Source organism: Ammospiza nelsoni, chromosome 12, assembly GCF_027579445.1.
Source record: "Ammospiza nelsoni isolate bAmmNel1 chromosome 12, bAmmNel1.pri, whole genome shotgun sequence".
In the NCBI taxonomy this organism is placed as follows: domain Eukaryota; kingdom Metazoa; phylum Chordata; class Aves; order Passeriformes; family Passerellidae; genus Ammospiza; species Ammospiza nelsoni.
The window spans coordinates 6112254-6128193 of NC_080644.1; the positions used below are offsets into that span (position 1 = coordinate 6112254).

The window sequence follows — 15940 nt, forward strand, 5'->3', positions numbered from 1 at the left end:
AAAGCCTTTCACCCAAATGGAGATGTTGAATTTTTATCCAAAAATTTAAGAACAAAGAGATTTTGTAAATCTTTATGAAACCACAAACTTTATAGAGACAGCAATGAGGAAAGCAGACTGCAAATACTTTTGGATCATTTCATATTTTCTTAATAGCAATCAATGATTAAACTCCACTGATTAGAGGTTGGACAACCAGTGCAAGATAGCTGCACGAATAGCCAATATTTTATATATAGACATATCAAAACTGAGTGAAGACAGGGATTGAATTCCCAGCATTCTGTACCATTGCAGCAGCCACTTATCTTTCTGCTGCCAACTCTCTGCCGCAATTTGCGGGAAGAACATTTCAGAAATTTCAATTTCCACATCACCAACCAAAGACCTGCTTTTTTTTTTTTTTTTTTTGCTTTGTCTTTCAGCAACACCAACTTAAAAGTCAGAGCCCCACGGCCCCTTCTTTGCCTTCAAAACTGGCACACGAGGTTCTTCAGTGAGAACTTGGCTGCTGGTTTTGAAGCGAAGCAAAGCGCGGCTCCCTTTTCCCAGCCGCCGGCTGTTCCCTGCTGACAGGAGCAGACACCAGCTCTGGCCAGCCAAGGAAGATGTGACTCAAGGACACTCAGGGAGCAGATTTGTCGACTAAGAAGGTGCTATTTTTACAAAGTCACTTTACATTGCGAGACAACAAACATTTACAGGGAGAGAAAGGTGCTTAGGCAGCATTTTGCGGAGTTGTGTGGGGAGGGCATCCCCTGGGCTGCAGGGAAGGGGTGGCTGCGGCCACAAGCTCAGCAGCAATTTCACATTGAAAGATGGGTTGGAGAGAAAATAAAATTTGCTCATGACCGAATTAAAAAGGTGGAATTATTCTAATTAAAGATGAATTTTAATTCAGGTAAGTGCTGGGGATTGAATTTCCAGTGTGGTGCCCATCTGCAGGGTCTGTCTGAAGGCCATGGGATCAACAGAGCTGAAATCCAGGTCAGATGTACAAATCCACACAGGAAGCTAGGAACAAGCACGTGCCTAAACACCTTTCTAGATGTAAGCCTTCAGTACTACTGCCACCAAAACCATTGCACATAATGTGCCAAAGGTTTAAAGGAAATTCTCACTCTGAGTTTCTTGGATTAGAAACCAGATTGAAATTTCATCATTTGATTCTAAATAGGCCAACTGGATCTTCTTTCTTTATTTTTATTGATTTTAAGGAATAATATTTTTGAATCCACTGTGTTTCAGTAGTACTATTACTTTGAATTACCTTTTTAAAAAGTAAGCTTTATAAAAATGCTTTAGCAACACAGCAATATTCAGGAATCAAAGTGATCTTTTGTGCCCTATCCTCTGCTGCGTTTCTCCCATCACCAATCCCAGCATAAAACCAGTTGCCTTTCACTGAGTATGGCAGCGCCTTTTTCTTGGAGCCTCTTTTCCATTCCCACAACAAATGTGCTACAAATGTTTGCAGGAATCACAAAAAGCAAAAAATAAAGGGTTGAACTTGGTGAGGGATAAAAGCAAAGAGTTTTAATCCTGACAGCATGAGGAGCAACACATTAAAAAATCTCATAGAAATCTGATGAACAATTAAGATCTGGGTGGGTTTTGTTCCCAAGTACTCACTAAGGAAAAAACCCAACACTTGATGTAACTTCTTTGTTTTAACATAGATGACATGAGACACCATGAACAACTTAGAGAATCTTTCCTTCTGTCATGCAATTCCTCATTGGAAATGACACCTGGAATCACATGCAAGTACAATCCTGCAGAGGAGGGTGCTGTTGGGGTCTGCAGGGGCTAGTAGGAAAAAAAATCCCAAAGAAATACAGACATACATAGGGATATATGTTGTCAGCTAATCCAAGATCATGTTCTCACTCAACCAGAAAGTCATGCAGAGGGACAGGGATGCAGAGTGCCCCAGAGAGGTGGTGTTGGGATGTCACTCCAGGATGGTAATGAGCCTCAGCTGGGTGGGAGGTGTTGGCAACACGAAGGTGGGGACAGCAGGGACAAAGGGACACTCACAGTGGTGACAGTGGCGCGAGCACAGGGCAGGAGCTCTGCTCATGCCAGGGGGAGGAAGGGAAAGGGATCTGTGGCTGTGCAACCAGAGGCACAGGTTAGGGGAAGCCACAACAGCCTATCAGGTTTAAATCACAGGTTTAAATCAGATTGTGATTTCATTCTAGGTCCACTCCAAGTGGCATCTATGAAATCAGATTTGATAGCAAAAAATTACCTTTCCAGGCTGACTGTGGGGAAGGTCTATAAATATTCAGGTTTTGACTTCAATTTAACAAAGGATAGAAAATGAGTTGATTTTTCTCTGTTGCCAGTCAAAAAATGAGAGTCCATGCTGGAGAAACTGGATGATGTTCACTGCTTTAGTGGGCTTTGCATTTTGGTTAAGTCCCAGCACTCAGCAGAGGAAGGCACAAGTACTGACCTTCAAAATGAGCTGCCATCAGCCTCCTTAGGATGCCAGGGGTTTAAGCTCCTGTTTGAAATGCTCTGGTTTGGGGTTTATTCCAGTTCCCTATAGTACTAAATCAGCACTTTAAAAAAAATGTGGACTCATTACATTAGAAGTAATTCTAGATCAATAAAAAGTATCAGTTGTAAGGTCTTGCCATTGATTTTAAACTATGCTTGAGCCATTACTTCATTTTCTTCTCAGCTAGCCAGAATGAGTCGGACTAGCACAGACCCAGATCCATCTCTGCACCCAAACTCAACCAGTATCTGTGCTCATTCTGGCCAGGAGAAAAAGACTGTCTCCTGATGGTAAATGAGGGGCTTTTTTAAATCAAGAGTTTGTGTTGAGCTTGTGGCATGTGAGAACAACTGATTAAAACCAGGCAGGAGTGCCAGGAGTGAATGATGGCCTTTGTGACTATCACAGGGCTCCAGTCTGCTTGCTGCTGTGAGTAAGAGGCAGACAACAATTACTGGAGACATGAAGGAAAGGAAAATAAAATTGTGTATACAAAATTTACCACAACTAAAACAAAAACCAAGAGAGGGCCCGGCTCAAGCCTGGTTTGACTCCAGTGATTCCAGAAAAAAACATTGCTAAAATGTGAATTCAGCCTAGAGAACGCAGTTTCTAAAAACAGAAAAACCTGGGTATAAGGGAAACAAAACATCAGCCAGTGATCCTGTCATGGTGAGTAATCCCTCTCCTTTTCCTCATCCACAACCACAGTGCTAGACTTGGATGGGAGCCACTGCTGCTGTGATGGTGAGGATTGGAGTTGCAGCATCCCTGCAGCCACCACAGGAGCACAGGAAAGCACAGGGATGAGTGAAGGGACAGTGGAGCACATCTCTAACCTTGGCTGTCCTGCAGCATTCTGTTATAATCACCCATCTCTTCCTAATTCCCAGCCCTCTTCTCCCAGACTGGTGTTGAGTGCTGTCAGACACCACATCAGCCCCATCCTGCATCTTCTCCCAGCCCTTTGCTGTTTGCCAGCTCGGCTGTGCTGCATTTTGGGAGGAAAGCAAAGCAGCCAGGCTGCACTCTGAGCTGGCTGATCATTCCCAAAGCAGCCTTTAAGGAACCTGCTCCAGCCAGAGAGCCACAGGCCAGTCAGGGCTCTGCAAACACCTTTCCTTCACTGCTCTGGGTGCTCTTCCCACTGTGAGGTGCCCTCCTCTCTGAGCGTGCTGGGAAAGTCTCTTACAAAGCAGAATACGATAGAGATGATAATCTGGCTTGGTGTAGTTACATTACCGTCTAAAAATGAATGTGTAATTGCATTTATTGACTAAAGATCATTGGTTTAGTACATTAAGAAACCACAGCTCCTAAGGAGTTTCCTATTAATTTACCTACATTGAGTTTTCCATGATTGCCTCATCGTGTGCTGTTATTTCGTTATGTGCATCCTAGATGAAGGCTTTTAGCACTCAGCCTGAGCTGCATCAAAGTGCTGGCATCTGCCCCAAGAGTTTGTACAGTGGGGATTGGTGGCAGACACCCAAGGGTCCACAGAAACAAGACATCTGAATTATTTTTACATCCCTTAAAAATTAACCCACAGTTCTACTAAAGCACAGGGTGTATAACACTACATTCAGGATGGATGCAGGTAACAAAGATGCCCTTGTAGCTATTCCAAAGTCCAAGGCTCCTTTTTGACTGGAAGAACCACAGTCTGTCATCCTTCTTTTCAGACTCTCCAACAGATTAAGAAGATATTGAGGTAACACTTTGTTTCATCCTCCCTTTCCCTTGCAGAACTCAAGACATGGGAGATGAAATGAGGATCACAGTGGGAAGGAATTCAGTAGAAAACAGAAAAAAAATCACACTGGCTCTAGCAATCAAAAATCCATGCCTAGGAAGACATGCAAGGAAGACATTGAGATCAGAGTGGCTGATTTTCCAGAAAACAGAACTAGACACGAACAGATGAGAGGACAGATTATGAATAGCACTGCTCATTTTCATCTCTGCCAAAAAACAACCTCAGTGTTAAGCAACTGAGAGGAGGCTTTCTCTGGGGAGAACTCCCTGCTCACACTACACCTCCACACATAAAACAACCTCACCTGGCAAATGGGAACACCACAGAAGTCAGGTTCATTTTTTCCAGCTAGACTGTTGACCAAATCTTTGCCATTTGTCTTGAAATGCTGCCTGTGCAACTGATGATCACCCAATATTTACCCCCACTTTTCAAGGCTAACCTTCAAGGAAGACCATAGCACCACCAAATATGTAGCAGGAGGCTGACTCAGAGGTTCAGGCTATTTATCCAGATGTAAGGGATTTCCTACCATGGAGAAACTGCTTTTTATGAACCCTAGATCATGACCCATTCCTCTTTGTTACCCATTCAGAGATGGGATTTACCACTCTACTTCTGAGCACCTCAGCCATGAGTCCTACCCTCTAGACTGACAGAGAATAAAAAGAGCCAGCAGGTCAAAAAATAGCAAGAAAAGAAAAGATACAGGTTGAAACAATTAATGAAGAAAATCAGAGATACATATACTGTTAGAGCTGCAGTTTTACAACTTTCAAAGCTGTAGTTTGTTGGCTTTCTGAGGGATACAGAGACTGGTGATTTTGAGAATTAAAACGGACTCCAAAAAAGAGCATGCAAAAATCCGAGTTCACAAACATGCGGCATCACTCAGTGCCCTGCCACTCCTGGGCTGTCCACCTGCCTGGCTGTGGGGCAAGGAGCTGGGGGTCCCCTGCCAGCATTCACAGCATGCAAACTCTGGGCAGAGGGAGATCAAGAAGGTGCATGTTTGCTGCCGAGGAGCAGGGGTGGGGGCAGAGACTCTTCTAGTGCAGGTGTGGAAAGTATTTACGCACAAGTAAGAGAAGATCTATGTGTCTGTGTATATGGCCGTGGGTGCACTAAGGGATGCTGGTTGGGAAGCCCCTGAAAACACCTAGCGGTTGGTCAGCTGGATGAAAAAGATGCAAACCCTGCTCGTAGAAAGCCCTGAGCTAAAGCTGTCTGTCCCCCTGGGGGTCTAGAAACAGAACCATTCACAAGGCCAATGTCAACGCTCAGGGGAGCCCTGTCCCCTACGTCTGGCGGGACAGGCTGAGATTAGTCCTTCTCTAGCTGCGTAGTAGAGGTGCTAGATAGGCAAGCTGTGGCTTCCAAAGGCCACCAGGCTAGGAAAGGTCAATTTGTCACGGTCAGAGAGCCAAAGGAATGGTGACTGAGCAGAGGCAGGAAGCTGGTATTTCTCAGGCTACTAACTGGACATTGCTGTACAGTGTAAGTCAATTTGCAAGGATTCCCTGGACCTTGAGGAGGGATGGGGTGATAGGGAGGAAGGGATCTTTAAAAAAAAAAAAATTAAAATTTTTCATTTTGACTTTTTTTGAAAATTTTCCATGATTTGTTTAACTTCATTTCCTGGCCTCCTCCCTTGCTGAGCAGACACTGGCTTGGCTGGCCCAGCCCAAATTCCCCATCCTCATCCGTTCGCTTTGTGCGCTCTGCACAACAGGCAAGGCTCTAATTTCGGGGCGGGCAGCGGGGAGGCTCTTCCACCTTTTTTTTACTCATCTAGTACCTCTATTAAGCAGAGAAGTGATCAGAACAGGTGGTAGCAGGGTAGAGGGAGAATGAGCCGTGCAGCTTTTGATTAGTTTCGTGCGACGCATTTCCCGTGGTACCTAGAGTTTCCTGAGCAGCATCCGCATAGTGACTCTCTGCACGGTTTGCTTTTACTGGAAATGAGGGGAGAGTAAAAATTAGACCTGGAAGCAAATGCCAGACAGGAAACTTTTGATTATGGACTCTGGGTTTAAAAGACAGGTGTTTTGAGGGCCGGGTTCATGACAGGATTGTTCTGTTTGAGTGTTCAGTGAGGAAAAAATAAGTAAATCAAAAATCATGAGGGTTTCTGAAATTTGTTTCACTGTGGTCAGTAATTTTAATTATTAGACATGAGGCATTCTGCTCATTGAGTTGGTGGTGTTAGTTTATCTAAAATTAACTACAGAAAGATTCTTCATCTTTGTATCAGAAACAAAAAAATACTCTGTTCTTCCTCTAAAGATATTTTTTAAAAGTAAGATTTTTCAAATTGTGTAAACCATGGAAAGCCAAAACTTTAACATGTTTTGTCAAATAATATCCAAAAATCTCAAATTTCTTCTTTTTTTTTTTCCCAACAATAAACCCACTCACAAAAAGAGCTAGTTATTCTGTGAATTATTTGATATGGAAAATACCATTACATTAAGCCTGGCACTGAAAAAAACAAAAATAGATAAAAAACGGTGTGGTGCAGTCCCTTATGGGAAGGGAGTTGAACACCTGTGTTCACACGTTTGGTTTTTGTAATGATTTTCAGACAGGGCCTACCACTTCTGGGGAGTTGCTGACTTTGAGGAGGCACCACCACAGCTCCATCCCAAATGGCTGCTCAGGCACTGCCCTGCCAGGAGATCCCCACCAGGACCAGGGTCCTCCACGCCATGGAGCAGCCCTCTACCTGTGGAAGGGGAATGACGTGGCCCCATCACCCCACCAGGCCACCAACCACCAGCAGGCAGCTCTTGCTGAATTCAGGGCCAGACTGCAAAGGCTGAAGGGCATCAAATCCCAGTCGTATTTTACATTGAGTGGGTAATCAGAGGAGCTGACGGGCACAGCATCCCATGCAAGCTCAGCTGACGCCACCCTCGGCATCCTGGGGACTCCTCAGGTGTCCACAATGGGATCCTGCATCCCCAGGTAGCCCCAGGGGCTGGTGGTGCTACCAGGGCTGTCCTGGAGCTGGCGTGGGAGTGGGACATTGAGCATGCAGAGCCTCAGGGAGACACATGGGTTTCTGTCCTCTCAGTCTCCTCTGCAGTCCCTCCAGAAAGATGCAGTTCCTTCCGTGCAAATAATCCGCTCCCCTAAAGGCAACTGATTATTTCCAGATTACTGTCAGTCCCAGCATGAGTCTCTGACACCAGATAAATTGGTTAGAAGGCCAAACACCAGCCCAGGCTCATGTGGCCCATGGGGTTCCCATGATTGACCCTGGTTTCCATGGGCAGTAGAGGTTTGGGACACCTTGGACATCCTTGGCTGGATGAGCAGGGGCCCACTGAGTCAACCAAAGGCATCCTCCAGTGCGTACAGAAGCCATAATCACACCCCTGAAGAGAGATCTTGGGGTAGTGTGTATCTCAGACAGACATATACACACACTGAGAGAGAGATATACACACAGATAAACACACACGGTACAAGGACCCAGCCCAGCATTCACCCAGAACACAGCCAAGGTCCTGCTGAGCTCACTGGGGTCAAGGACAAGCCACAGCTGAGAACAACCTTCCAAAGAGGTTCCTCTCATCACCTACAGCACTGAACTCATGCTGGACAAAGTAATCTGAGTTTTAGCTTCCCACTTCCCTGGAATCCTTCTGTTTCTTTTTCTCTGATATGAATGTGTTATTATGATAATTTGGTTCATTAATTTTAAGCTTCTCACCCAATTGTATTTTGGAAAATGCAAGAGGAAGAAATGTGGTCGTGGATGCCTTCAGATGTTTCTCAAACCATCTGTTAAAGAGCATCTGAAGCCCACATTTCATACAGAAGCCTCCAAAGCCCTGGTGAACCATGTGTCTGTCTTTTTGACATTACAATCAAAGCAAAACAAACAGAAACGAGATGCCACAGCTAATTTTCAGCCTGATTAACAGAAGAGTAATCACCCCCCATTACCACTCTGATCTGCTGGCTCTCTGCAGCAGGAGGGGTGAGAAAAGCCCTAGTACAGAGCAGGCCCCCTTCCCTGGGGATAGGACGGACAGTGGATTTGTGTTTGGACCCTGCACGGCAGTGATGGGGTCTCAGAGGTGGGATGGGCAGCACAGCCAGCCTGGGGAGGGGCAGGGGGCAGTGCTTGGCTGGGGCAGGGTGGACACAACACCCAAAGTGATGGGCAACAGGAGGCTCTGAAAGCGTTTGTTTTTTTAAAGGGAGGAAAATAAAAAGGGGGAAAGGGGTACATGGCATGTAGGAAAAGGCCAGCATCTCTTCTGCTCATCACAGCCCAGGCTCCACCTCTGGGGGAGGTGAGCTCCCCAAGCGAGGCAGCACAGAGCGTTCTCAGCACTCGGATGGGGATGCAGACAAGCTCATGGTGGGAAAACAAAGCAGAAACCACAGAGAAAGGACATAACCTGTCTCTCAGATCAGCTGTCCCATTTTGTGCCAAGACTAAATCAAAAGCCGCCCAAGAGAAATTGCAGGTGACCCCGAGCCTCTGCCACACTGACCCCATCACCTCCTCCTGTACTCCCAGAAGCTCTGCCAGTGCTGTGTGGGCACAAATCAGCACGGCCACAGCAGCACTGGGGGCAGAGGGCAGGACCCCAACAGCCACCCCTCTGCTCTGGCAGAATGCTTGGGATGCTCCCTGACCTTGCAAGACAATGTTTATCCTGCACAGCATAACCCCATGTGCCATGCCAGCATCCCTTCTCTAAATTGAAATACAATAAGGTGAAAAATAGTGAAAAAGCTCTTTCTGTTCCATTTGCTGCAGGGGGTTTGGGTGCATCAGTTATGGAAAGAAGGATGTAGGAAATCAGCCACTCCCTACAAATCACTCAAACAGGAGGAAGATCCAGCTCCCTCCAGGTGTAAGACTGTTTCCTTACAGCAATGGAAATGCAAAGGGGAAAATCCTTTCCCAAGCTGAAGCAGTAAAAGTGTAAAGCTGGGGTCTGCTAAGAGAGACAATTCAACCCCAGGAACTTCTTGAGTGAAGCATCAGCAGCAAGTGGGTGATTAACTGTCAGGTGGGCAGAGAAACAGGATGAGTTCTCTTTTCTAAGGGCAGGATGACACACTGAGCATCACCGAGAGGCTGCTGGAAATTCGAGTGGGTGGAAGATTTGGGATGTGAATGTAAAAGACACAGAAAATTTTATTGGGGGGAAAAATAGGCAATTTGGGCCCCCTTGAACACAAAAATCCTTCCTGAGGGCTGAAGAATTATCAGATGGAAGGAAAAGGACAGTGGGGACAGGTAGAATTGGTATTGCCCTAACAAATCAGAAGGAAGGAGCTTTGGTGCTGCCATGGCAGCAGAACTGAAGGATATGGAATAAACTTTAAAGCTCTGCACAGCAGCTGCAGACCCTCAGCTTCAGCCCTCCTTGGGCTGGGGTTTAGCAACAAAACCCTTCAGTGTCACAAGAGACAGATGCACCACAGGAGCAGGAAACAGCACTTGGAAATGGCACTGATGAAGGACCTATAAATAGTAAAAACTACTCTGAAAAAGCACAGGGAAGGACTATTTTTACTTCTTTCTGTGACATAAGGTTGAGAAAGTAGAAAATTATCAGGGAAAAACCTGCAACCTCTATGAAGAAATACTGTACTCAGCTTCAGGTGTCAAGTAAATAAATATGAACCCTGCAAGACAGGACCAAAATTCAAAAACAAAAAAATAGAAAAAATAAGGCTAGTGACTCAGAAATAAGATTGTTTAGTTTGATTAGATTGCAGGGATGCTGGCTCAGGAAAGGGTCTGTCAGACCTCAGATTTCCTTGGCTATGGAGCAGAATAGGGATTTTGTCTCATTGCACTGTAAGAAATGTGGATTTACCCTTTGATGCATCCAAAGTTTACTACTGGCTGAGGCAGGGCAGCAGAGCAGCCAGACTGTGGGATTAAATTCTGACCCTCCTGATGCCACAGGCAGGTGGCCAAGATTTCAGCCTTGGTCTGGTCCCAGAGAGCTGTTCCCAAGTAATGCTCCCTGCTTTAATAATGCTGGATGGAGGCTGCCTTCGCTCAAGCTGCACTTAACAAAAAAAACAAAAAAAAAAAAACCAAAAAAAAAAAAACAAAAAAAAAAAACCAAAAAAAAAAAAAATCTGGATAGTTGAAACATGATCTTGGAGATTTGGGTTATTTGGCAGGAAAATAGATGAAGTGCTACAAAGGTTCTGCTTGCAAAGAAAAGCTCAAATGAATGACAGGGAAAAAAAAAGGGGGTGGGGAGAGGGAGAAGGAAGGAAGGAAAGATAAAATTTTCCACCCTTTAGTCAGCAGTATATCTACCCAGATATCTTTGGTTGGCTTTTATGCCAAGGAAAAATTAGCTTCTGGCCTCTTATAAGCTAAGAGGCATGGCAGAGAGGTACATCTGCAGAATGCCAGGCTCTAGCTGTACTTCTGAAAAATGTATTCATTGTTTACAAAATTCAGGCAGTAAGCTGTGTTTTGAGGAATGAGATGGAAGATCAGAAAGCCAAGCAGATGATCTCCACTGATCATCAGTTTGTGTCTCATCAGCCGAAAAAAAAAGAAAAAAAAAAAAGAGATTCAGTTCCAGAACTATTCTTTAAAAGAACTGGAAAATACAGGATGAAAAAAATCCCAGAATTAAATACTTCTAATCTAAGTGGATGAAGAGTGTCCTAAAAGTATCCCAAACACCAGCCCTGCTGCTTTCCCTGGGGAGCTGTGAACGGAGAAAAGCTCTACCACAAGTGAGATTTGCAGCCGCCCTTGGAAGGTGCTCGCCACGACCCAGAGCTCGCTCTGCACCGTGGGCTGGAGGCGTGGAGGGAAGATGGAGCAGGGAATGTGCCTCCTCCCCAGCAGCAGGGAGGACCAAGGGTGTCTCTGCCATGCCACCCTGTGCCGTGCCACAGAGCCCTCCTGTGTCCCACGGAGAGCAGCAGGTCCAGGCCGTGCCCTGCAGCGAGAGGAGCTCAGCAGGAGTTGCCAAGGTGGCGACGCGGCGATGGCTTCGTGTCCCCCACGTCACCTCTGCCCAGCACGGGTGACAGAGACACAGGCAAAGCCTCACCTGGCCTGGGCACACGTTGAGCCTGTGTTACACCGAGTTACTCAGCTATAACCCCAGCACCAAAATAAAATAAAGAAGCGTAAACCAAAGCCCTGCTGTCACCCCCGTGAGTGTCTGCCAGCTCTGCCTGTGCTGCCACCAGTCTCCATTCCCCCCCAGCCTTGCTGCCCTGCTCCAGCCTGAGGCAGACTGGAGGGAAGATATGATTTAAGGTCCAGCATACACGTAGATAACATCGGACTGCACAGCACAGGAAAAGCACGGTAATACCTAGGAATGCTTCCCTCGATGGTGCCACGACATGGTACACACACTCACACACACAGAAATCTACAGGGAATGCATGGGGATGGCGTGTTGGCAGTGATACAGACCTTGGCGATGGTTCAGGCTGCTGCTCTTTCCTTTAAACAGAAGCAATAGTACATTAGCATGGTGTCAGGTGGCAAAAGATGTTGCTGCTTCACTGTTAAAACATAACGAAACGACAATACCAACAGTACAACTAAGTGGAAGTTGTGGACAGAAGAAAGGGAAAGGAGCACTTAATTCCTGGAGTTTCTGGCCCGGACAGAAGATCACTGGAGACTCACACAACCTCAGAGAAGACACATACAACGCACAGGGTTGAAGATTTCATCCCAACCCATCCTTGTGCCTACGCACCACTGAGACACCTGAGGGCTGTGTGATTTGTGTGAGCACAGGAGGACTTCTGTGGGCTCAGAGAGCAGCCCCCTTCCTTTGGAAATGCACTGCCCTCATGTTTTGCACAGGGGGAAGGGTTTGAATGGCTCCCATGACCTCGGTGCATTCACTTTTCCTCCCTGGCCTTGGGGACAGAGCTCATGTCAGATCTCTGAATGCACGGATTCACACCAGGTGCTGGGATTGGACATGGGTGGGAAGGAGCATGGACCCCTTCCCTGGCATCCTGACACCTCAGGTGGGGTTTGTGCCTCCAGACTCTTTGGCAGCTACTTTACCAAAGCAGTTGGCAAAGGCAGCATGGAGGGAGTGGGACACCACAGTCTGTGTTTGCAGTTTCGTATTGAGATCCGAAACTGGATTGCCCTGAGAAATCATTGAGGACAAAGTGAGCTGAATGCCTACAAAAGAGCAGCCAGGACACTGCAAGCCATGCTAAGGCCACACTGAAAAACACCCCTCACCTCCACTGAGCAGGCATTATGGTGGTATTTCCCTCCAGCAATGAGGAAAAGCTGCTCTGATTCACAACCCCTGCACTGGGGAATGGTGTTTGGTGGGGGCCCGACCAGTCCTGCCCCTGCAGCCCCCCAGAGAGGGAGCAGACAGTGTTTTCTCAGCAGATACAGCTCTGCCTCCCCTAACACAGGTGTCCTCTGAGTGTGATGCTGCACCAGCCCTGGCCCTGCTGCTGCTCAGCAGTGACCACTGAGACCTGCACAGAGCCCGACCCCTCTCCCTCAGCTAAAGGCAGCAGCCTAGAGACACTAACAAAAATCTCCTTCCCCCCACCTCTGCTTCTTGCTCAGAAAAGCCTGGAAGCCCAGCCTCAGTCACTAGCTCAAATACTCACGTTTAAACTGCTCAGGCTGACCCAGGGGTGGATTCTTTGTGGAGGGCAGGCTCCATCCCACACCCCCCCATCTGACCCCGATGCCCACTGGCACCTCTCCATCCCTCCCAGGGTCTGCACACTCCCCATTCACCAACAGGGCAGCCTGGAGTGCTCAAAAACCCCAGGAATTTCCCCTCCCAAGCAGAGGGTGAAGGTGCAGGACTCCTGCCCTTCTGGGGGGTTCATGTAAACCCTTCCACAGCCAATTTAGCAAAAATGTCTCACTGCTGCACCCTTGCCTGCTGTCACTGGGGGGAACAGAGAATGAATTAACATGTCATGGGCCTGAGGGTCCTCTGAGTGTGGTGAGGAGCAGAAAGGTCAGAGGAAGACTGGGATCACTACCTCCATCAGCCCCTTTGAGAGTATGGCTTTGAGTTGTCAGTCAAGCACTGTGACATTGCTCCAGAGCCAAGTTAGGCTGAAGGAATTCATGTAGAGCACGGGAGAGGGGCAGGGAGGAGGTCACTGAGTGACCCATGTGGGACCAGCTGTCAAACCTCTTTCATCTTCAAGGATGTCCATATGCAAAAGGCAGGAAGGAAAAAAAGAAAAAAGGAAAAAAATAAAAAGAAAAAATACTGCAAAATGTGTGCGTTCCAAACTCTCTTAACTCTGCTGCTAACCTGAATGTCAGTCCCGACTTGCTCTTCAGGTTCCTCAGGAGCTCCAGCTGGTTCAGAGGAGGGATGAGTCTAGAGGGAGAAAACAACAGGCATTAATATCCACTCAGAGCTGATTGCAGAACCTCCTGTCTCGGCAACTTCCCCTGCTGCCCCATCCTTTTAACCAGAACCAGCTCTGTGCCACCAACTGCAGCTGGGGGACAGCTCGGGAAGGATGGAGAGGGGTTTGGTGCCACTTCCAACAGTGTCCTGAGGCAGAGCAGTGGGGTAAGAGAGAGAAAGTGACAGCGAGAGAGAGAGAGAAACTTGTCTGCACCACTGGATTTTGAACCTCCCCAAAACCAAGCAGCTGCCAGGGTTCCTGGGCAGCCCGGTGGTGTTTTGGCAGAGCTGTAGTCTGGCAGGTTGGCATTGCTAAATGGAGAGAAACTCCAGCTTTGGGGGGAAATAGGAAAACTCAACCCTGCTGCTCTTGGGAATGTGGGAAGGCATGGGGAGGAGAAGCAAAGAAAACAAGGACCTGGAGAGCATCCCAGGAGAAAGAGCAGTGGGCTGCAATGCCCTACTCTCCATGTCAGGTTTTGCCCTAAAATGAGACAAAATCTTGTGTCACTGCCTTCCAGAAACCATAGGGCTTCCTTCCCTTATCAGTTAAAAAAAAAAAAAAAGAATCTGACAATGGGAATCCTGGTAAGAATTAAAAATCCAGAGAACATCCTTTGGCCTATCCTGCTTAAAAGCCATGGAATAAGTTCCACATCTATTTTGCAGTTCTTCCCTGAGAACCTGGGAATAAATGTTGCTTGGTCCATAAATATTTCATATTGATATTCCCAGCCACGTTTTCAACCAAGAGAAACATAGGATGGAGGTGTCAGGGAGGAGATTATAAGAAATGAGCTTCTAATAATATAAAGGGAGAGATATTCATGTTCACATTTTTTCAGTCATGATGAGACCAGTAGTTTCACACTTTAACTAAAAAAAAAAATCCAACTCAACTGAAAAAGCCTCTTCTCTGCAGGCACAAAACTCTTCCTCAAAACCACAGTGGTTCAGCAGAGATTTTGTGTTCACAAGATTGAGGCAATCAGAAAATTTTCCAATTCTAAGTATGGAGAAAAGAATAAAAATAGGCCTGAAAAATTTTGGCTCAGCTCCTCAGTCGCTTCCATCCACAGAAAAGCACATCCTGATCTGCTGAATTAATGATCCTCTTCATTCCAGACATCAGGAAGAAGCTGACCTTGATGCAGTGGAGCTGTGCATGAGTGCTGGGCTGTCACCTCCCTTCAGCTGGGTTTGGAGATGCATTCCAGGTTGGCAGAGGTGGTGCATAAATCCATCACAGGGTGTACTCAGCAGCTAATGAAGGGTGCACGGCTCTTCTTTGGTGAATTAATTCCTCAGGGAGGTCCATAGCCCAGCAGAACACAGGAAAATCACCCCATTTTCTCCAGCTGGGATTACAAATCCCAGGCTCTCACTGGTGGAAGTCTCAGCTGAGGAGCTCAATAGCTCAAAAGATTGGAGGATTCAGGATTCCAAAAGGAATGACTTCTTTTGCATCAGCCCATGGTCTGCAGTGGCACCCACCTCTTGGGCCACCACAGATGCTTCCATGAGGAAGTACAGACACACAACAAACACAGAAATTCACCATTTCTGTGGTTGGCTCATGGGCCTGGCACACATGAGGTGGAAACAATGAGTGTTTTAATGAAATAATTATTACTAAAAATGAGTGAAAACATATACTTGACCTGAAATTTAATCTCAACTAAGTGCTCAGCCTAACCTGTCGCTGCAAGAGCAGCTTGAGTAACAGCTACTGCACCACACCATTTCTCCAGAACCTTAAAAAAAACACCAAAAAAAGGCAAAACTCTGCACAGCTCTTGAACTGAGCTTTGCTGTGGAATGCTGGGTGCACAGGGCACACAGGTGCCAGGTGCAGGAGGAACCTCTGGCTGGGGCTCCTCACGTTTTCTCTCTCTCCTCCCGCTCCGTGCGTCACTGGTTAGCGAGGGAAGCACGTTTGGTTAGGGGGGAGCTGGCTGAGGAATGTGCACACCACGGGACACACACAGCTCATGCCACCCACCACAGCAACACTTGTGAGCTGCTGCAGGTCCCCCCAGCTGCCTCCACCACCCCTCCCAGTACAGCACCAAGGCCACGCTAACTCCAGCTGCCGGCTCCCGCGTCCGCAAGGAACGGAGGATCCGCTGTTCCTGGGAGCACAGAGAACTGTTCAAGCATCAGGGGACAGGAGGGAGGCCATGCCTCGGGCCAGGACACCACCAGAACCCCACGACACGAGGAGGGCAGCAGCACACGACACGGTGGGAGCCACAGGGACACACCACGACACGCTCG

At 47.1% G+C, this 15940-nt stretch overlaps 1 protein-coding gene across 6 annotated transcripts in view; it reads right to left on the reverse strand.

Moving 5' to 3' along the window:
- Positions 1 to 15940, reverse strand: part of KCNQ2 (potassium voltage-gated channel subfamily Q member 2) — a 64429-nt gene that overhangs the window by 12850 nt on the left and 35639 nt on the right. For 4 of the 6 annotated variants that reach the window (XM_059480752.1, XM_059480753.1, XM_059480751.1 and 1 more), the window contains 2 exons: positions 13562 to 13630; positions 11707 to 11736 (listed from right to left, as the gene is read on the reverse strand). In XM_059480752.1, the coding sequence (XP_059336735.1) occupies positions 11707 to 11736; positions 13562 to 13630 (99 nt within the window). Of the gene's footprint in view, positions 1 to 6169; positions 6224 to 11706; positions 11737 to 13561; positions 13631 to 15940 lie in introns of all 6 variants that reach the window. The other 2 variants (XM_059480750.1, XM_059480747.1) reach the window with 1 other exon arrangement.